The sequence below is a fragment of the Melopsittacus undulatus genome, chromosome 7, assembly GCF_012275295.1.
Source record: "Melopsittacus undulatus isolate bMelUnd1 chromosome 7, bMelUnd1.mat.Z, whole genome shotgun sequence".
In the NCBI taxonomy this organism is placed as follows: Eukaryota; Metazoa; Chordata; class Aves; order Psittaciformes; family Psittaculidae; genus Melopsittacus; species Melopsittacus undulatus.
The window spans coordinates 24011462-24035199 of record NC_047533.1 but is presented as its reverse complement, the minus strand read 5'-3'; the positions used below and the strand labels follow the sequence as shown (position 1 = coordinate 24035199).

Sequence of the window (23738 nt, the reverse complement as noted above, 5' to 3'; positions counted from 1 at the left end):
CAGCTTATATTTCTCTACGACATACGGAGCTAGTTAGGTATAAAAAGCTGAGACTCATTCCAATCACATGCAAATAGTAATAAGAATTTCAGAACAACAAAGAGGCACTGGATTTTATCAGCCTTTCATAAACAGGTCCATGTTTCAGTCTTCACAGTTCTGTTAGGCTGTTCAACTCTCCAGGATACACAGGCAACAACCTTATAAAGAAGTGCTTCTTTTCTACCTACAGTTTTGATCAAAAGTGAAAGTCACTATCCCTCAGATGAACAATATGAGCTACAGCATACTTGATCTTGTAATCACCTATACTATTCCTTGAAAGAAATTCTATACAGAGTCCGTATGAAAATTTAAGCAGTGCACAATTTTACCACCAAAACCCACAAATACTGTTTCGTACCCAGTGCCAGGAGTAAATCATGCTATCATCCTGGGAACCATGATGCTGAAAAGGCTAGTTTTAACCTGGAAATCTCACTCATCACTGCTGAGAACACAGCTATTTATTAAAGTGCTTCTCACAAATGCTAGCAAAGCTAATTTCTACAGAAACAGCATTCCAGCTGCTCTCTACAGAGATGCTGCGTTGCAGAACACACACCTTGCCAGCATCCTGGCATACCATAAGCTATATATCAAGGACTTTGCAGCAAAATGGCATGACATGCAGATCCTACTCATCTTGTACACATACAGCTAATTGTTAAAAGCTTAACTGCAGTGTTTAAACACCATAATTTGTCTAACTGCAAGTTGGGTGAAATGACAGTATAGTTTAAAAAGTAATAACAAACCGGCATCTTTTCATTTATCCTCTCCTTACATTCTGCGTTGGTGTCAGGCGGTCATCAAGGGTGGAGAAGCAGGATGAGCGATTGTATTTGTTAACATTCATCACAGCAGCAATATATTAATTACCCATTTAACTATAAAAGTAAACTTTAAATATGTTTATTTCTGCTGGTACAGTAAATCCATTATACAGAAGGACTGACCTGGATTCTCTTTCTTGTATAACTGACTCATTTAAAATTCAAACTGTCCCAGAACGAGTCTAGTGGCAGACTTGCAAATTCTAGCACTTTTTCAGCACTTTCTCATTATTTACTGGGAAATGCAGCCTAATTACTGCTTTTCTTCAGCTGTAAAGCTATGTGCACCAAGAGAGGTTAGAAAACAAAATGTGCTGTAGTTTTAAGAGTCCATAACACAAAACTGTTTTCTATTTTCTATAATTTTTCTAGATGTCTCAAACTCTCCTCCATACACTCTCCCAAATTACAGCTTTAAGACAGATTGCATAAACATCTAAAGTACTTTTTCATATTAATTAGAGACAAGCTTGTATTACAAATGACAAGATGAGACAAGCACCACTTAACTCTCCGTTTAAATTGACAGCATTGCTTGGAAATACTTGAGGGCCTCTTCTGGTTCTGGACAATCTTTATTACTACGAATAATGCAATAGCTTTTATCAGGTCCCCTGCTGGGAATTAACAGATTTTTGAAATCTCAAATTATGAACTATGAGGACTTCCACTTACTAAGACCACCCAAACCTCATCTCATCTGGTGACTGGTGCTCACAAATCCAAATACCTACCCATGTCTATGGCCTCCAGTCATATGTCTAACACACCAACATATTTCTGAAAAAACTGAAAAACATAAGCTGAACAGCACCATCTTAGTCAAATGTAGCCCACACAGACTTTGTAAGGATTCCAAAATATTTTTTTCATTTATTAAGGCAAAATTTTTCATTTAATGAAAAAACACGAGTGCTTATACACTTTTTTTCCTGAGTTTTGTCACTGTTGCAGCTGAGTAACAACTTCTATTTTGTGATGAATCATAACATCTTGAATACAGGTACACTGTGCTCTGTGGGAACATAATCCTGTTCACATTAACGGGGTTGTGTAAACTTACTCTGAAGACAATTTTGAGCACTCTGATTTTGACTGATCAGATTGATATTACCTAAGAGTGGAGCACCTGAACATGTAAGCACAAATCTTCTCTCATACAAGCAGCCCCAAAAAGTAATAAATTCCTGCAGTTAGCAGTGGGGCACAGTTTCCCACATTCTGCTTTATGAACAAAAGGCAAACTTTTAAATGCGCACCTTAAGTTAAATCTGCAATTGTGCAAATAGGTAACACCAAGAACGTAAGATGACAGCTTTGTAAATTATTCTCTTCAAGATCTTCAGAACAATTTATCTCCACAGAGATATAAATTTTATTCTTTTTTCACTAGCCAAAACTTCACTCCACTGACATTCCTTGATATTATGTATACACCTATTCACACAAGTGTTAAAGGAAGATTGGAATCCACTATAACTAGTTGAAATTTAGGCAACATTTTTACTCCTAAAATACTTCTACCGTTTATTTTAAGGGAAGGAAATATTTTTAGGTGGATCACTGGGAAATACAGAAAATAATTTAAATAATCAGATCTAAAGGGTTTTATTCTTGATGACTTTTCCACTAGGAAGTTGGGTAAATTTTCAAATAAACAAATATTTATGGATTACATTTCTGAGGCACTTCAGAGATTTCAAACTCAACACCACTTTTCATGGTAACATTTTTACTGTCACTGCCATGTTTTGGCTTAAAAAAACTATCCCCACTCAACTTCAAGTAAATTCAGATACAATGTTTTCAAGGTATTCATTCTGACAAAAGGATTTTAAATCACCCACTTTTAAATTGAAGATCTAGGGGCATAAAGAATCAGTCCTTAAGCAATATTAATGATCCTGTAAGTGCAAATTAACAATGAAAATATCAAAATAACTAGATGAAGTCTGTGTCTCGATAGCAAGAGTTGTTTCTCCCTTGAAAAAATACTGCTTAGCAAAAAAATTGAATACAAAAAGATGTATGTTAGACATAACTAAACTCATTAAGATGTGATAAAGTAATATATTATTGTCAATGTTCAGTGATCCTAGATATGTATTCTATAGCATAAGAAAAGTTCATTGACCATAAGATGTTTATCAATTAATCAAATGCATATTTACAGCATTAAAAGGTATTCAATATTTAACACTTTAAAAAAAAGGGTTTTTAAAATATTAACTTGAGGCATTAAAATAACTGTTCAAAGAAAACTGCTATTGCCAAAACCCAACTGCAATTCTGCTTATAACTATTCCTATGTTAAAAGAAATGTTAAATATTTACTTTCTTTTTGCTTCCCCATTCCTTTGTTCCAGCCTCAAGATTACAGAAATAACTTCAACAAAGACTTCAGGAAGATATCTACCTTCATGCTCTATGATTCTATAAAACAAGAATCATTTCCTATTCCAAAGTTTTTTGTAAGTGCAAACATTTCTGGTTCATAGCTACACAAAATAGTCCGTTACAGAAGAAACAACATAGTTCATCCAGGTGAAAAAAAGGAAAACACCCTACAGTTACTAACTGTATGGACTTAAATTCATTGTTCTGACCAGCAGAAATGAGCTGCAGCAAAATTACTGGCACTACATTACAACTTTCTGCCACTTTGCATTGCACATTTCTCTTGAGAGGTGCAAGCCATATGTTTAGAAACACAGCCTTCAGAGCAGTCAGCTTAACAGCAGCATGAAAAGAGCGGTATGAAGCAACAGCCTGGTTTGCTGTTTATTTTATTCAGATAAGGAGGGGGAAGGGGAGAAAGATTTCTGTATATAATAGAAGACTACACTGTCAGATCCTAGGCTCAAGCATCATACTGGTTCACCCAGAACAACAGTTGTGATCTAACACATTTATGCTTCTTTAACATTAAAACATTAACACCAAATTTCTATCTATCCAAGTAATACCCAAGCATTAGGTGCAATTAGGAATTGCACCATCTACAAGTAAAACTGCAATACAGAGCTATGCTTGAGTAAACAGAACAGCAAGTCCTCTGAAGCTTATTCACCCTGGAAAACTTTGCATTCCTAGTCCATCAGGTCAGATGTGGTTTTTCCATTAAAACTCATTTATATTACAAAGTGGACAATACTGTGAAAAGCCAGTCCCCCAAATCACAAAACCAGTTTTTGGTACCAAAAGGCTGAAGTAGCCACACAAAGATTAAGACAAGTAAAAGGTTCCCAGTTCATACACTCAAATACTGGTACCACTGAGTCTAATGAAAACAACGTAAAATCATACAAACTAGAAATACAGTAATGCTCCAGCACAAGTCATCTGCTCTAGAAATGTCACTGTTAAGGAAGAGTGGTACCAAAACCACTGTTCTGCAGACATTTAAAGTAGTCTTGCCAAAAGAAAAGCAAGTTTTAGAACCAGTTTAGGAAGGTATTAACTAATAAAGCTACAAAAGGCCATATACCAGAGACAGGACTGCAGCAAATCCAAACAAAACAACACGGAGATATTTTCCTTCTATCAAGATGATATAAGCACACCTTTGTAGGTAGATTTGCATGCAAACTGAAGAAGATAGCTTTACATTTTTTTCCAAGACAGCAGCAGATTTATTTCACCATGAGGCATTCAGTTTGTCTCAAAAACCCACAGAAAAATGGGTAAAGGAAAACACTACTAACATCGTCAACACCAGAATTGATACTTGTTTGATAAAAAAAATTACAGGTACTCAGCTCTGCATAAGGCCCTTACAGAAAACTGTCAGATTACAAAACTGTAGAAGAACAGTGAAGTAGATTTGCAAGCAATTAGGTAATACAAGATAGTGCTCCATGCCAGACTATGCAAACATCTAAGAAAAATATATTGAGTTACATGGGCAAAAAGCTTACACTGTATTTAAATGTCAAGCTATGCAATGCCACAGCAATGTATTTCAAGATAGAGGCTTGAGCATTCTAAATGAATGATCCAACACCAAAAGACATCTCAAGAAATTCATTATTTCTCTCTCAATGCAGACCTCTGCTTAATTAGCAGCTTCAGTTAGCACCACCCACCTCCCAATTGGGATTTTCAGCTGCATAAGAGGTAACACATAAGGATATAATTTTATTACATATTTCTAAAACAAATGGTATGACCTCATCTGGAATTCCTTGTATGCAATTGATCACTGCATCTCAAAAATAGTGTTGCAGAATGCAAGGTTCACAGAAAGGCAACCCAAATGATCAAAGTATAAAAGGAACAATCATCATACTAAAAGGCAGAATGCTTATAAGAATCATGTCAATGTTTATATGTATCGTATTAATGTTTGTAAGAAATATATGTGTCGGTATTATGAACTGAACTTTTATTTAGTTTTAAAAATTAATGTTGCATCTATAGATGACACGCACTTAGAATATTTTAGGAATTCAATTGTGCATAACATTCTAATGTCACACAGAACTTCTGCAAATCCTTGCACTATTAATTCTACCACTGTACTCCACCTGGAGTTGAACCTCACAAGGGACATCAAAGGCAACACAAATTACTTTTACAGGTATACTAAAGGAAGACTAGGGAATGTGGGCCTGCTGCTGAATGGGGCAGGGCCCTGGTGGCAAAGGACATAGAAAAGGCTGAAAGACTAAAGACCCTCTGACTCTGTCTTTCTAGCAAGATCTGCCTGCAGAACCTCATGAAGTTCAACAAAGGGAAGCACAAAATCCTGCACTTGGGGAGGAACAATCCCATGTGCCAGTATATGCTATTGGTCACCCAGCTGGAAAGCAGCTTCGCAAAAAAGGACCTTGGTGACTGCCAAGCATGGTAAGTATATATACAGGAGGTGAAGAAATCAATGCACAAGTTCCATGCTACTGAATGGAAATGTTGCTCCATAGCAGGTCATTCTAACCCCCCTGCTAAATGAAAATTACTTTTGTTTACACATAGAAAAGATGAAAGAAAAAGTGTCTTTCTTTTTAAAGAAATACTTTGGAAGCATTTTGTTAGAACATTGTCAAAATGTGTACGTGCACATGTTCTTCCCCCTCCAGTATGGTTTTAAGATTTTCTGTATGCCAGCTCTGGATATATATTATTTACTTTAATACGTATGGCACAGAAGAGCATTTTTCCAGTTCAGTTTGCCAGCAATGATTGCTCCTTATACAGCTCATTGAACACAGATGAAGCAGTGACTATGCAAGAAATGCCACACAAAGAAATTATTTCAATTACTTATTAAAGATATGAATTATAGAAAAGATTTTTACAAGCACACTTAAGGGTTCATATTCCGATCAAGGACCTGTGAGATGAATCCTCACCAATCACTACAAAAAATCCTGTTTATAATTAGACACACTAGCAGCTGACAGATATACATTACTAGAAATTATTATCTTGTAGAGTAGGACACCCAACTCTTTCATCTTATTTCTCTGTTACAACTGACATTTACATCACTAACTCTAAATCTGAAATTAAGCACTGAAATGAGAGATCAGTACCAGACAGCAGTATTCATAATCAAATAGTCCCAGTGATGGTTAAATTGGATTATACATATATTTGTTTATAACTACATAATAAAATGTCTTGTATTACTTGCTTTAATTACAGACATTGTATCTCAATGATAAGTTTTTTCATGTTACAATAGAATTCGCAAAGTTGTAAAAGCAACATGATTAAATTAGAGATGTTAGTTAAAGGTTTCCATTGATTTTACCAGTGATTTGGCTCAAGAAATATGAAAAAAACATGCAGAACAAATCACGGTACATTTAATTATCCCCTTAATTCTAAAACAAAACTAGTCTTCTGCTTTGGGTCAGTGTTGCTTAAAATAAAATGTATCCAAAGCACTTAAGGAAAAATATCCTTTAATTCTGTATTTGGATAATATCAAATCTCATATTAAACTATGTCTCAAGTCACATTGTATCCCTAAATATAATCAGAAAACTGGTTTCTTACATTCTCCATTCCATCTCTGCAGTTTCATGTAGGTTCCCCCACTGCTGCTTATTTCAAAAACTCTTCTAACAATAACTCCAGTTCTCCTACATGCTTCATCTCATATAGCCTCCCTAACCTAGACTCACACATATCCCTCCCTACTAACTACCAGGATAGGCAGGACAAACAAATCCTTTGTCATATATCCAGACCCAGAAGTAATGGGTTCATCAACTGGCAGGCCAAGCAGTATTGCTTATTTGGCCTTCACTACCCACCCATATTTTCAAAACCTTTCTGGAATTTAAACACAATAAAAGCTCTATTCTGTCAGACCTTGACTGGAATTGGCAAGTAGACAGAAATATTACTAGGGAGCAACTGATAAACCAACAGACATAAAGCCACCTTGTCTGGATAACTTACAGACTCACGAGCTGCTGATCTTTTGCTTCTTAGTATGCACAACTGCCTTAGCTTGGGTGGCTCTGTATCACTTAAGCTTAGGATTTAAAAACAAAGTAGAACAGAAATCATCACAATATCCAATTGTTCAAATGTAATTATGAGCTCCTATCCTTCCACAACTGCATACAACTGAAATGACCTCGAAAAGGCAACAATGGTAGAAATCTAGACTATCTATTAAACCTTTAAATCACTAAAGAATTTGCAGAGTTAACTGCTCAGCTATCCTAAGAGACATACTAATCCCCATCTTAACTGTCTCACCCCTGGTTTTACAGGGATCCTAAAATGTTTTTTTGCTCTGCATAGATAGTGAAGTAGACAACAGCAATATACATAAACTGCCAGAAGGAACACAGGATAGTAACACAAACTGTTGGCACTCTAAGAGGTATGAAGTCCACTATACCATGCCCCAAAAAGGGAAAACTCAGTCTTAGATGGCTAAACTGTCAGAAGGTGTAACTGAGAAATAGCTTTTATTATTTGATTACCATTATGCTTGTTGTTCTTTTTCCCCTGTGTTTGGTCTTCCTGTTTGTTTGTTGTGGTGGGAATTGTTGGTTTTTATTTTTGTTTTGTTTTTAATTTCACTCCTATCTCTCCTCTCTAAATCCTTAGGGAAATACAAAACTAATCTTGCACTACTGCATACGGATCTCACAAGATTTAGACTGTCTACAATCATTTGCTCACCTATCCTCCCCATTCAGTCAAAGTTCGAAGAATTCCTAATTTAGCTTTCAATATTTATAAAAAGTATTTATCATCCATTGAGCTTCAATAATGCTTGAACATTTACTGAAACTATTCCTTAATCTTTTTTAAGTACAATTGTTTCTTGGTCAAAACATCAGTCAATTTCCTATGCAACAGTGCAACTTAAATTTGTATTTTTTGAAGAAAAAAAGAATTTATCAACGAGAGGAGGTGCAAAAAAGTTAAGCTCTATTACTTATCACTTGAACTGCCCACATGTTTATAAACTTATACTTTTAGTCAATTACTTTTATTTCCTTGGGATATACTCCCAAGTTTAAAATGCTATGGTTCTTGGTAAAGATCTTGCTAAGCTTTATCAAGTTATAACATCATTAAATGCTCTAGTTTCTTAATGCTTTAATTATAGTTTGAATGAACAAGCTTGTGATTACATTTACATCCAAAATATAATTTCTCTTACTGAATGTAAAAGAAAAAGATTTAAACTCTGATTTCATCTTTGGCAAGGACCAAGTGACCATTTAATATTCAAAAGTACTTCTGTTCAAAGTATATTTTAGATTATCTACAAGACAAATGCATACAGATATAATGAATAAACAATGTAGAATGCTTTACTTATCTGGAAGGCAACTGTCAGGCTAATAGCTTATTTGTGCAAAAGTCAACATAAAACATCTGCTCTGGCAATAAGTAAGAACTTGCTTACAAACAATCCAGTCACCAAAACCACTGACAAAAAACTCATCTTCCTGTGAGCTTCTCCCTTGTCTCCTTACCACATACATACTGTGTGTAATCATTAATTACTTTGGTAATTCAGCCATATTACTATTTGTACTCTTTACAGTTCAGGTTCGTAAACTTCTCTGGACTTGATTGTTGTCTTATGGTAGACTATGAAAATGCACCATACTACATAGCAAGGTGCTGTGAATATTTCATCTGTTCTATGGGTATACTTTAACCTGATTTTGACAAGTTCTGTTGGCTGTGAAATTGAGGCTACAGTAAGCATGAGAATGGTGTGAATTGTGGGGGTTTTTATAATGAATGATACTATTTCCACCTAAATCAACTCAGATCTGTACTAGACAGTTTATATCATCATGCCTATAGAGCATGTGTAATTTTTGATACGTGTATCTTCTTACAGCTTTGTAACATATTAGAGAAAGGAGGGGAGGTAGAGGAGATGGAAGGCACATCAGAGAAACAACCAGCACTTAAAAAAAAATCCTAAAAGACATTTGAGATCACGCAGTTCTCTCCTTTTGGTTCTGAATAGATATGACTGCACAACAGCTTAGCATACTTTGAAATAAATTTTTGAGAGCAGGAGGATATAAAGACCATCTTCTTTCCTCTCCCTTTATTGCTCTTTCGCTTTTATGAGCAATGTATACTGAAAACAGATTCAAAAGTGCCAGAAAGAAAAAGGGTGCTTAGAAAATGAAACTGCTTGTAGTTCAATAGGCTGCAAGATCTTCCTATTCGAAGTCAATATTCAAAAGTGTTTTGTGCAAACAGTTCCTGCAGTTGCTAATAGGGACACCAGTAAACTACACTGAGCATGAAAGGGTTACAAAACCATAAGCAGATCATGCTACCACACTTTCTCACTTGTTCTCAAAAAAAAATCTGTGAAACATGGAAGGAAGAATAAGAAATACATTCTGCTCCATTTAAGTCCATCTTTTAAAATATACTGTCCATTAATTAAACTGATAAAAAAACCCCAACAAAACACAAAGGTTAGAAGAGAGAACTTCTGGGAAACTATATGGAAGCAGATACAGCAGAAATAGTTTAAAAATAGAAACATTTCACTCAACTGAAAACTTACAACCGCAAAATCTGTTTCCTGTGTTCTGTGTTTAGGTCTTCAGAACATGGTCTTTTTTGTTTTCTTTTTTGGTAATTGCTATTAACATGGCATATCAGAATAAAATTGTACCTCGGGTACTATTTAGTAAAGAATGCATTTCCTGCAGAGCTGCTTTTCTTACAGGGCTAAATTCTAATCAGAACAGAGATTGGAGGGGAGGGATTCCTTTTTAAACAAACACATAATACTATAATCACAAAACAAAGAGTAATGAAAGAAATAATAATCACTGTTCTGGCCTCATAATACCCACCCTTTCACAAAATGAATTGCCTTTTCATTTAATACCATCCTTTCCAATGCTACTGGTGTAATGCTTTGCCAAGGTGACAATTGCTTTGCTGTTGGAAACAGCCACCCTATCTAGCTGAACAAAGTCTTCAGTTGCAACCCACAAGAAATAATTAAGAAAAGACTATTAGAAACAGGCCTAAGAACATTATTCACAGCACTCTTGCTAGTTACTTAGGCTTTCATTCTTTTTAGGTAAGACACATTCTGCTCCTCCTCTCCCCCATACAAAATCCAGTAAGTGTGAGCATGAGAAACACCTTATATTTTCAAGATGTTTTTCAAAAGCTTAAAGAGCTGTAACTATGCAAAACACTTGGGCAAGCTGTGGCTTTTTGAAACTGTAAGGAGTGACATTTCTCAAAGTTAAAAAGGTCTTTATCCCTTAGGTAGGAAAGGCGCTTACATTCTATATCTAAAAGGATGTCTAGAACAATTGATACAGTCTTTCATTAACTGCTCCCATGACTGAATGTGTAATACAGGGCCATAGAAGTTTTCACAAAATACAGTAGAACGTTGATTTAAATGTCAATTTCTTGAACTGGAAAGCATTGGAAATTTTAAGCAAGTCAGTTAAAGTATTACTAATTTTCAAATGAAGTTCAGTTCTTTGCAATAGAGTCAATACAACATATATTGACTATATGGACAAAAGTATCACCTAAGAAAGTGGGACAAGTCTATCCAGACACATTTTCGAAGAGATAAAGCCAGTGCTCTACCTTAAATTTTACTGTTTTACAAAAACAGCCTTCTACAATCTTATAAACAGTTTTCCATTAATTCTGACAATCTGATGGATGCTCTTGGAAGAATTCAAATTACTAAGAACTATTCTTCCAAGTATATCCTGTTCTGGAAGACATCAGGATTTTTAACATCACTTAGAATTGAGGTAACTAATTGGCAAAGTATTCCTCTGAACAGATTGAAATCAATACCTCTCTCATCTTTACAGAAATTCATCCTCTGGAAAAATGTCAGCATAAGCCCACAAGATGTAATTATTAATCAGCATCTCTGCTTGGTAATTAGTCATTTTACCTTGCAGTACAACAAGAATAAGGATTTCTCCCATAGTGATGGACCTTTACAATTCCTTCTCTTCAGAGTACACTTGATATTTGTTTCAAATTCTTTAATTTCCACAACCACTAGAAGAAAAGGTGCAGGCCCAGCCTAAAAGTTCTGACAATCTGGAAAAGGCCAGCTATTTTGGTAAGTAGAGCTAACGCATTTTGAACTATTGCAAAATAATGGAAAAATAACCCCAAACACCCAAACCCAAAAGATTGTTCTCAAAGCAAATTCTGAGGAATCTCAGCAGTTCTAATAATCTTTAAAGCTCAGAAAAGTGTTGATGTTACCTATGGTGGAAGGTACCAACAAGGATACAGGTTGACTGAGGAGAGAAAGAAATGGAAAACAGGCAAAAAGGGGGAAAAAAGCCTGACAGGAGGTCAATCCTTCATGACCAGAAATGAAATAAAGCGTATTGTTCCCTAAAAAACACGGCAATCACAAAGGACTGTTTTCCCCAATTACCTGATGCCATACATATGTGACTCAGTGATAATAATTTTCTGATTATCATTGCTGCTGGGCTAACAGGTTGGTTGGGAAAGGCTTCTAAACAGACAAGCGAGAAGATAAATAAAATGGTGTTAGCATCTTTGCAAAGATGAAATCTCAGGAAACCTGAAGGAAGACCAAGTGAAACTTGTTCAAACCCTATGTTTTTATCAGATTTGAGTAAAGTCAGAAGACAACATCAAGCTTAAGCAGGTGCCTCCCAACCTCTATCTAGGCACTGAGCTTGTGGCATCAGGTACCAAATGGATCGTTCTGCTCTCCAATACTAAAATACCTGGTATTGATGAGAGCAATGCAGGGTGAGAAACAGGTTCTGGTGTTATATGAGCCCACACTGAATAAAAACCCACATTAGTAGGCTAATATAACATGAAATATTGTCCTGTTGTTGGTACTGATGATTACTATAGAAAGTGGCAGTGGTTTGACTGTCAAAGCCTGTACTACCTCAGCAACCAGAAACTTGGAACAGGCTCCTTAGGTATCCTACCATCATTTTTTTATAGAACGGTTTGGGTTAGAAGGGACCTTAAAAATCAAGTTCCAGCCCCCCTGCCATGAGCAGGGGCACCTTCCACTAGACCAGGTTGCTTTTGGGACCAGAAAAATAAAAATACCAAAGTGCTATTTTTATATCTGTTTCTAAGTATAAAAAGCTTATAAGGATGAATTTCATTTAGCCCAAATCCTCACTATATTAACTAAAAGTGGAGGGGTGGGTGGGGTGGGGGGTGGTAGAAATAAATGGCTGAAATATAAAAGAAATTTATAATTAATTTATACAAATAAAATAAGAATACTGAAATTTCTTCCAACAGTTTAATAAGGAGAAACACAAAGAAATGAGAGCACAGCAACAGACTAAAACTGTAAACTTCACAAACGCATGAATGTGGTGGCCATGCATCAAAAATGCCCAGAGAAAAGCAAGACCTTGTAATAACTACACACAGAATTTTCAAGTACTTTGCTGTCATCTGTAATGAAAACTATACCTCAAGGGTTGGGTACTTCCAGACTAGAACCATCCCAACAGATAGTTACAAGGACACTGCAGCTGGTGCTCAGCTATTACTCTGGGCTAAACTTATTTTAAACAGGCTTCCTGTTATTCCTGTATGCAGAACTACAACATTCCTCTATAGACTTGTGCTCCTGGAAAGCTAGTCAAAGGTTACAGCCCCCCTGAACATAATTATATAATACACTATGCCAGTAAGCTTAACAAGAACCAGAGAGGTAGGAAAAATACAAAACAGAACAAATTATAAAATCACAGAATGGTTTGGGTTAGAAAGGACCAACCCCCCTGCCATGGGGCAGGGATACCTCACACTAGACCACATCCCCAAGGCTCTGTCCAACCAGGCCTTGAACACTGCCAGGGATTGAGCATTTATCACTTCTTTGGGCAACCCATTCCAGTGCCTCATCACCCTAACAGGAAAGAACTTCTTCCTTATATCCAATCAAAACCTCCCATTTAAGTTTTAACACATTACCCATTGTTCTGTCACTACAGTCCCTAATGAAGAGTCCCTCCCCAGCATCCCTGTAGGCCCCCTTCAGATACTGCAAGGCTGCTATGAGGTCTCCATGCAGCCTTCTCTTCTCCAGGCTGAACAGCCCCAACTTTCTCAGCCTGTCTTCATATGGGAGGTGCTCCAGTCTCCTCATCATTCTTGTGGCCCTCCTCTGGACTTGTTCCAACAGTTCCATGTCCTTCTTATGTTGAGGACACCAGAACTGCACACAATACTCCAAGTGAGGTCTCACGAGAGCAGAGTAGAGGGGCTGGATCACCTCCTTCGACCTGCTGGTCACGTTCCTTTTGATGCAGCCCAGGATACAGTTGGTTTCTGGGCTGCAAGCGCACACTGAAGCTGGCTCATGTTCAGTTTCTCATCAACCAACACCCCCAAGTCCTTCTCTGCAGGACTACCATGAATTTCCTTTTTGCCCAACCTGTAGCTGTGCCTGGGATTGCTCTGACCCAGGTGTAGGACCTTGCACTTGGCATGATTAAACTTCATGAGGTTGGCATCAGCCCATCTCACAAGCATGTCAAGGTCCCTCTGGATGGCATTCCTTCCCTCCAGCGTAACAACTGAACCACACAGCTTGGTGTCATGAGCAAACTTGCTGAGGGTGCACTCAATCCCACTGTCCACGTCACCAACAAAGATGTTGAACAAGACCAGTCTCAACTACTGTTGTCCAGCCAGACACTGAGCCGTTGACCTCAACTCTTTGCATGCGGCCATCCAGCCACTTCTTTATCCAGCAAGTGGTCCATCCATAATTTATGTCTCTCCAGTTTAGAGACAAGGATGTCATGCAGGAAAGTAACATCTGCTGTTAAAACTGGTATGTATATGGTAACTTTCCAGTGATGTTAACAGATGATGATACAGCAAGAAAGACCATCTCTCTTCTATATTCGTATCACAACATGAATAAATTGTAGGCTATAAAGGCATATGTTTCTTTATCAACATTCCCAAAGCAGAGACATCTCACAGTCAAGAATGCAGATTTTTTCATTTTGGTAAAACCTAGTATTCTTAAATTAATTTTACTGCTTTTCTCACCCTCACCTCTGTTTTTTTCAGCAGTATTTTACTTTACAAAGAGTTCAGATAAAGATAGATTTGTGCATGTATTCATGTTTTCAACATTCTTTTATCCCTTTGCTTTGTGTAAATGTCAAAGCTATTCCCTTTGAAAATTACTTTAACTAGAACAGTCCTACTACTTTCCTCCAAAAGAAAAAAGAAAGAAACTGAAAGCCAGTCACTATTACTGGCAATAAGATTTGACTGTGCAGTTAGTGGGCCTCTATTCATAAGCACTTCTCTAAAGCAATTATTTTCTCTGACAGATTCAGTATCAACTTTTCCCGCTTTTCCTATAATGATTAAAAGATTCAGACTTAAGAGGTTTCTCATGTATTTTGATAAAATGAAAACTGAACCTTACAGTAATACTGGCAATCTTCAATAAAGCATGCTGTGATAAAGAGCAGAAGTGATGAAATCACATAGAAATGCTCCAAACACTAGGATATGAAGTCCACAAATGCAAAACCAAGTCCTGCTTGTGTACCCTTACCAGAAGGAAGACCTCACAAGGCACATAACACAAAAAAGATAAAATCTCATGTGAAAGGAAGACCTAGTACTTTTGTGGGCTAAAGTCATGTTCCTTGTAGCATAACTTACTGTTAGAATTGAGTAAATACAATAATTACCTATAAAACCAGAATGATCTCTAGGTGTTCCAAGAGTCACGTAGTTCCATCTGTTTTCCTCTTTCCAAGAACTTGAGGTAGCAGAAAAAAAAATCTACAGGCAGAAAAATAACAGTGCAATCAAATAACCAACCATTTGGGTGTGGGGAATAAATCTTGAAAGCAGATTTACTCTATTCAAATACAACTTCCTTCCATTCATCCTGTGATTCCTAAACTTTCTGAGGCACGCAATACAAGCATGTCACTACACAACTGTCACCTTAGTTCCTTCCACAGCTTAACATGTATCAACAAAGACTCCAAAGCAAGAGGGGAGATTAGTATGAAATTTGAATACATAAGCTGTTAAGAAATATTGGGTTGCAAGGCAGTGTCTGTTTTTAACGCCTACCTTCAGCTAGCTGCAATTACATGAAGAGCAGTGATGAACTGCTCTGCCACACCAAGCACTTAAACTGAACACTGTTGCCAAAGAGTAACACTGACTGAATAAAGCTAAGTACCACCATTAAATATGCTCCAATAAATGGAACAGCTCTATAAAAATTACTTATACTTACTTACCATGGTTCTCAACCCTTTCCTGTTTACAGGCCACTATAAACTTCCTAGCCAAAGTAAGACCTCTACTCAAAAACCAGTAGCCTGCTGAAACAGTATGTGTTTACTCTGGATTCAGCACCCAACAAACGGACTACATGCAATGATTAGTTTCACTTCAAAGTGAAAGAAAACATAGCCCTAGAGGACACCTGCAGGCATAACACAATACCTAATATTTGACCTGTTATGGTTTGATCTTTTTTACTAGCTGCAAGAACCTTCTAGTTGTCTGAAGAGTGGTATCACCTCATTCTTGCACCTGAAGCACATGGCCTCATCTCTCATATATGACTTTTTTTTAAGGCTATACAACCAATTAACACATGTATTTATGGTCAGCAGCTGCTTTGTTGGTAACTTTGGATAAAAGATATTCTTCTTATGAAAAAAAAGCAAACAGTGGATAGTTAGGTTTGTAATTAATGCATTCTACTTGGTAAGATTGCTATCATAAAAGGCAATTTAATTGAGGCAAGCTTTCCCATCGTAAGAGTTTTGTAAGGGCAATGTAAAATCACACTGCAGTTTCTTCAGAGCTGTAGAAAATTTCATTATGAGTCATGTTATGTCCAATTAGGTGATCTTCTTTACCACATCATGAAACACTGAATTACACCAAAAAAGCACAAGACATTGATTGACACAACCAAAGAACAAGCTTTTTAAAAGTGTTCGTGATACAAAAGTACAGAGAGTTGGAGTAAGTTCCCCAATATGAACAGTCACTGTTTGCAAGTTTGTAATCACTGTTCGACCGTAAGGGTCTAATGGAAGATTTTTTCATCTTCAGACAAATTCTTTTCTATTTTAAATTTGCAGTCACCGCAATACTGTGAAACACAATGTTAAAAACCACTGCCACGGAGCAAACACGCTGGTTCCGGCAGCAGACCTGCCTACCCAGGGGACATGCTCAGGGGACGGGTCAGTGAAGCTGACGCAGGGCAAAGGAAAACCCTATTTGACTTAGATTAGGGTTACTGTTATTATCATTATTATTTTGGTTCTATTCTGCTCCTTACTATTGTTTAGCAAGGGGAAAACAGGAAAAACACAAGATGGGAACACAGTCTGCTACGAAGTTTCAGAACAAGGCTTTTTATTTTTTGTAGATATCCCTCCATATACACCTCTGGAAATTCTCGTGCAAAAACACCTTTGTGAGAAACGATCAGATATCGCTCCTGGCAAAACTGGTAAACTGCTCATGAAAATACATCTTGTGATCCGTTTTATTAAAAAGGACCCATCCCCACAATACATAGTTTGTCTAGATACAAAAGCTACACTGACATTACCGTAGGAGTTCAAAGTTTTATTCCTATTAATGCTAGTAAGAAGACGTGAGTGGTATTTTTACATGAAAACAGGACTGCACTCGGAATTTACCTTGTGTAATTTCATTATTCACTTTTAAATAAAAGCAAAGAACAAGCCCGAGCGTTCCCTTTTCCCCGCTGTGGCGTTACTGGATACAAACAGGCATTGCTGCTAAGCCACCGTGACGATGAGCCGCGGACGGTTCGGCTGCGGCCGGACTGCCACGCTCCATCACAGCTCACACCGCTGAGCCAAAGGAGTTCAAAGACCAAAGCCACAAAAAGGCTTAAAGGAAAACCATGAGCCAATAACATGCATAAACAGCAGCTGTTTGATGTTCAACACTTCTTTTTTCTTCCCCGTGTAACAACACCACTCCCCATCACGCTGATTTGTCAGTCGCTGCTCTTCTCTGTCAGACTAGTCTTAAAATACAACAAAATGTAGTTTTCCACTGTTTCATACTCCGACCCCGAAGGTCAGGATACAAACACACGCGCAGAAAGCTCAGTGTTAACCGCACTTTTACCGGGTCCCCGCTCAGACCCGAGCCGGACACAGACCCCGCTCCCCAGCGGAGCCCCCGCCGACAGCCAGCCCTCCTCCCCAACTGCTGCCCGCGCTGCCCCCAGGCTCCCACCCCGTCGCCGCCCGGCTGCGCTGCCACAGCGGCGGGCGCTGGCACCGCTCCCCTCCCCCGCCGCGGGGCGCTGCTCGGGGCTACAGCCGGCAGGAGAGAGCCCGGCGGAGCAGAGCGGGAACCCGCCCCTCACCAGCTTCCCCTCGCCCTCCTCCTCGCTTTCTCCTCCCCCTCCCGGCAGCCCCAGACCCCCTCCTATCGCTGCCGAGCCCCGACCGCCCTTCTCACCTCTCAAGGTCCGGGAAGGGGGAGAGGTTGGGAGAGGGCGGGGAAAGGGAAGAAAAGCGATGGAGGCCCCGTCACCCCCCGCCCCTCCCGCTCCGCCCCGGCCCGGCAGCAGCCAGCGTCCCGCTCCGCAGCGGGAGGCCACGGGCACTGGGGCGATGCCAGCCCGGCGACGACGGTCCCCTCGGGCCCCGGTCCCTGCCCCTCCCCTGCGCGCGCGGGCACCTCCGGGGAGGGCGGGGCGGGGCGCGGGGACACGCCCCCTGCCCGCCGAGCCGCCGGTCCCGCCTCCTGTCCCGGGCGGGGGGCGCGCGCCGCCGCCGCCAGCCAACCGGCGGCCTCCGCGCGCCCGAGGGCAGAGGCAGAGCGTGGCCGCGCGTGGCAGGGCGGTGGCCGCGGCCGCTCCCCTCAGGCGGTGGGCGCCGCCTCCGCCGCGCTCCCTCTGCCGGCGGGGCAATGGAACTGCGGCCGGGACCATCCCCTCTTGAGGTCTGAGGCCTCGGCCCAGCCCGGGCACCCCCGCGGGCCTGCTAGAGCTATAAAGCCTGCACTCCTGGGGCCCGGGCTTGCTCACTGAGCTGAAACAAATCTGCGGTGACACACGAGGCAGCCGTTGACACTGCCCACTCCGGACCCTGGCACTGTGTGGCGCTGAGGCAGCCTGTACATGCGTCTAATGGGCACATACACGCCAGCCGTTGCCAGCCTTGTTATGCACCACCTTACCGATGACCTCTGCCTTGCAAAGAAAGTATAATTTTCTGAATTAATAGACTGTGAGACACTCAGATGTGCCTCCAACTGATCGAGCTGATTTAAGGGCACACAAGATCATTGCTGAGGCGTGGCAGTGTAAGTTTGATGTGGTAATGAGGCATGTAGTGCTTTCTTTGCCTAATTCTGTAAGGAAATGTGGTCTACATGCTGTGTGCTTCACCTACCACATCTCATTCTGGCTGACTTGAGCTAAATTTGACCCAAGGACAGGGTTTTCAAAAGTACTAATTCTTCCAGCTGGGCAAAAATTATTAGCTAGGTGGAGGGAAGCATGTTCCCAGGAAGGAAACCTCATGTTTTTGAGGTCAATTGGAGGGTGAAGTCACGCACATGCACGATTCAGCGACATTACACACACAGAGCTGCCTGAGGATAATTGTGCCTGAAGCTTAGCGTGTCCCTGGGGGATGAGTGGACAGGTCATATAAGTGCCTCCTGAACTCAGGAACTAAACTAAAATGTGCCACCACAATAGCCCTAAAATAGATATTCCCCATCTGCTTACTGCAGAGTTTGTGAAAATCTTCAGCAGTATATCAAACTCAACATATTCCACAGGCTATTACTGTATGAGGCTGAACTTGGGCGTGATGCTATGGCCAATTTCTAGTCTGACCTTGGGCACTACCAACAGCGAGGGAAGTCTGAATGTACCAGAAAGGGATAGATACACATACTGCTTGACAAAGTCCTCCAGTTATTTTCCAGTATTTTCTCCGTTCCCAAAAGGCAGAAAAGATGGGTGAGCACCATACAACCTTGAAAACAGAAAAATGCAAAGAAGTGATACAGCATGTACTTAAGGGGCAATGGTCTCTCACAAAGAAGAGCTAATTTGCTAACATGACAAATATAAATTGCTAACATGACAAATATAAATTGCTAACATGACAAATATAAATTGTTCTGTATTTTACTTTTAAAATTCATACTTGTGATTATTTTGTACCCTATTACTGCTGTTGTACCATACTGTCAAAAAGAAAAATCAGTTCTTTTTGCTTTGGGTTCATTGCTTTCATTGCATAAACTTACTACATTTAAAATACCATATTAACAAATTTACATCCACTATAGCTCCATAAAGAGTCTTTCTACAGAATGAATGCTGTATTTGCTTCCACCTGGCTTAGTGATCTTCTGAGATAACTAGGTGACAAGGAGGGCATTTCAGGTTTATAGGACATTTCTCCTTTTACTTCAATGGCATTGCTTCATTTTGGTACTACTTAATATCTAATGCATTGTGTGAAAAATACTACATCAGAAGAGAGCTTTCTGCATTAATCAGATCTTTCATACTGCATATACCCTGTATTTGAGTCAAATGATTTGGTTTTACATATGCATTATTCAGAGTACTTTTATTTGAAGCATTTCAGAAATGTTATTTGCAATCTTTTCAGTAAGAAAAATGCGTGGAATATGGTGGTTGTCAGAATGAAAGACTTCACTCTTTTAACTAGGAAGTTTAGCTGAATAATTGGACTACAATATATAGAAATAGCAGTGGCTCTATGCAGTCTTGTTGTGGTGTAAAGGATAGTAATACACACACTGAAGACACTCTACTGATTGACAACTGTTATCTTTTAAGAATACAGCAGCAATGATAGTACGAACATCTCATTGTATTTAGTACATCACTTATTTGCCAGATCAGAAACTTTAAGTCATAATGAACAAATTCATAGTCTATTAAAGTGTTGAAGGTTCTGTATTAGATAAAATTATCTTTTCCCTAGCCCCAACGCATATGTATATAAATAAACCAATCAAATCTCCATATCTGACTCATGTAGTTCTGACTCATCTTTATAATGAGGGTCTGAGTAATTTTTTGAAAACCTGCTTAGCCAAATGAGTACAAAATTCCTTCACAGAGATGATTCATTTACTGTTTAGAAGGTACATGAAAGTAGCCATTAGGGGGTGATGTTCCTAAAACAAAACTACCCCAAATAAATAAAATAGTTCCCATGTTTGCTTTTTCTTCTATTTTCATCCTGGTACATGAGTTTTATCTTCACTGTAGTCATTTGAGTCATCCTCATTGTGAGAACAAAACTTGGCTTTCTACAACTTAATGTCAGCAGAAGTAAAAAGAAAGCTCATATTGGGTAAAGGAAATGAATAGACGCTATTTTGCATAAAGTCTGCACTAAGTTAAAAGCTAAACCAGGAAGGAAGTTACCACCACTATGCTAGATGGGAGTGCTTCAGTGACATGTGCTTGCTTTTGGGAAAATCAGAACTCTTCAGATTAGTCCTAGGAATAATTACCATGTTCATTTTATGTTTACCTGAATTTTTCAAAATCCATGAAGGTGAGTGAGCAGCTTCTAAAATAGCCTTTTCTTTATTTGAAACTCTGCAATTGAAAAGTTGGTACATGCTTTCCTAAAAGCTACCATCAGAATGCTGTGCTCATATGCAAAGGATATAGATTGTTTTTTGTTAGATTTTTAACCAAGAGTGTTAATTATTTGTGACAATTTGAAATGAGTTTGTAATTCATTTATCTACACTGCAAAATTCTTGGTAACTAGTTCCATGCAACTGTGCTTTTACCGTCTTCCTCATGAAGAGAGTAGTTAAAGCATGGATGTTCTTTTATAGCAGGCACTTGTGTCTTAAAAAATAATTGTTTTTAAGTTCCTACACTTAAATGCCTATAATATATTGTACAATTTCTGTCCGGTATGAGATGCTGTCTATGAAAGAGGTGTGCAGTGCTGACCTGACAAAAAGTAGAGTGGCATAAATGTAACTGAGTGAAACAAATCATGTAACATAAATGCCAGTTACATCTTGGTGATCCTAGAAGTCAACCCTGGATTTAGGATGAATGTGAAATACATGTGTATAAGTTTTACATTCAGTGCTTTCTTAAAAATCCATAAATAAATTAATATTAAAATAGTTCTGTCACATCCATTCCCAATTAAGTTTTTGAATACATAAATGTTATAATAAAAAGCATCCCTTTGACAAATGGCATGTGTTCCCAGGCATGATGCAATTAATTATTTATGAAGCATAATTTTCTGGAAAAAAAAAGTCCAGATTAGGTTATTTATATTTACATAATACATGTGCTATTAACCACAAAGGATAAACGTGACAGTAACTAGAATATTTTAATAGATTTTTATAGTTTATAAATGAACAAACTTGGTAAGCTGTCAGAAGTTTCAAATATAAAATTGATGAGTCAGTTTCAGATATTGAAATAATTAATGTTCTATCTCCACGCAGAAGTAATCAAAAGCATTTGCTAACACAGACCATGCAATTAAACAATTACATGATTATTACCAGAAGAAAATATTGACCCTACTGTCAAACATCAAAGAATTATTTCGATTTTCCATGATTGCTTTCCTAGATTGCTCTTATTGGAGATGCGTTATGCTGCAATAGCATGATCGCTGCAATTATGATAACTGCATATGATCTTAATCACAAAGTGTCTAAATTAAGATTGTGAAGTACATGAGCAGAATACAGCACAGAATTATGTTTGGAAAATTAGAATCATTGTCATATTTTTAATGTTCTAAAAGCTATATGACTGTATAGCAGATGGTATAACAATGTCTGAATTATGTGAGAAGGTAAATATATTGAACTATTCATTTTGAAAATTCCATGGAACTTTTTTCAAAGAACAAGGTTCTTTGAAAACCTTGTGTTGGAAACTGGTTTTATGTCAGATTTTGTGGCAAACACAAAATGTACAGAAGTTGCTGTAGGTGTTTCAAATTGCTGTTTACCCAATGAGGCTTCACCACACAGAGCTGCTGTTGGACATTTTTGGGGGTGAAACATAGTCACTGTATTTTCTTTTGTGAAGGTTTCCTAAATGAGGTTCAGAGACCTCCTAATTCCACAGGCATTTCCAGGATCACGTTAATGATATGTGTACTTCAGGTTTTTAATATAACCTGTGAAACTGCAGGCAAGCAAAGTATACAGACAGAAGTGAAACTTGGAGGTTTTATCCCAGGGGACACTCCAGCATTTATTTTCATTCTGCAGAGGGAATAAGAATAGGAATCTCTCATTAAAAAGAAATGTAGGGAGAAATCAATTTACAAAAATACTAAACTCTTAAAAATTTATCAAAATAATACAGCTCAGCATTGACAAAAGTGAAATGTTTCCTTTATATTTGTAAAGCACCCCACTTGTTTGGACACAAGGTATTGAAACTTTAAACTAGATTGCTTTTGAGCAGGAGGTTGTAGTTTTGGAGTGTGGTGCTCTCAATTCCAGTCCTGTCCTCTGAGTCCAGCTACCTGATGGAGAGTATCTCTTTAAATCTATCAGTTGTGTGTTCCCCAGCTTGTACTGTAGGCCTTGTATCTCTACAATATTATGCGATGACAATAATTTACATAAAGAGGTGATAAAAATTACAATTTCATATACCGCTGAATTGATTCCAAATAGAATATCATAGATCAAATAAAAAAAGTCAAGTCAATCCAAAATGAAATATTTATGATTTTCATTTTAATGGGAAGTAAGTTTTTTACAAATTTATATCTTCCCTGTGAATAATTTCTTTTCAATGGAACTGGATTTTCTGTGGAAGAACACCCTGTAAAATGAAGCTTACTAAAAGAATTTCATAATCACAGAACTTCTTAATATTAGGCATGTGGGTTACAGATCTTTGAATACAAAGCTGTTTCCTAGAGATACTTTGCACGGTTTCATCTCACTGATCCTCTTAACTCTTCTGGCTGTCTGCATTCAGATTTCATAAGACTCTTCTAGTAATGTTTACATCTGGGAGGGTGCTCTCCAGTCCTGAAGTAAGGAGCAAGCCTCTTGTGGGTACAGCAATCTGTCTGCCATGTGATCCACTGGGAAAGTCTAGTCTTTCGGCCCAGGTTACAGTCTTTATCAATAATATATATCACTTCTTAGAAAGCCCATAATCTTGTGAGTTGGAAGAACGTAAATGCTGATGCTGGGTTGCAATTTGGTTGGATTTCTCAGTAGACATCTTTCAAGACGATCAGGAGGTAAGCACACTCCCTAACAGGACAGTAGTCAAACTTTTCTCACCCAGATAACATGCAT

General features: G+C 38.4%; 2 protein-coding genes across 3 annotated transcripts in view; one reads left to right on the top strand and one right to left on the bottom strand.

Annotated features, from left to right (window-relative positions):
- Positions 1-18040, bottom strand: part of KLHL5 (kelch like family member 5) — a 57729-nt gene extending 39689 nt beyond the window's left edge. For both annotated transcript variants that reach the window (XM_034064827.1, XM_034064829.1), the window contains exons 1-2: positions 17871-18040; positions 15077-15170 (exon numbers count right to left, since the gene is read on the bottom strand). The gene's annotated coding sequence lies outside the window, so the exon portion shown is untranslated. The remainder of the gene's footprint in view (positions 1-15076; positions 15171-17870) is intronic.
- Positions 18041-20856: 2816 nt separating this feature from the next.
- Positions 20857-23738, top strand: part of TMEM156 (transmembrane protein 156) — a 28279-nt gene continuing 25397 nt past the window's right edge. Inside the window, exon 1 of the mRNA XM_031048925.1 lies at positions 20857-20971. Within this exon, the coding sequence (XP_030904785.1) occupies positions 20872-20971 (100 nt within the window). The 5' untranslated portion in view covers positions 20857-20871. The remainder of the gene's footprint in view (positions 20972-23738) is intronic.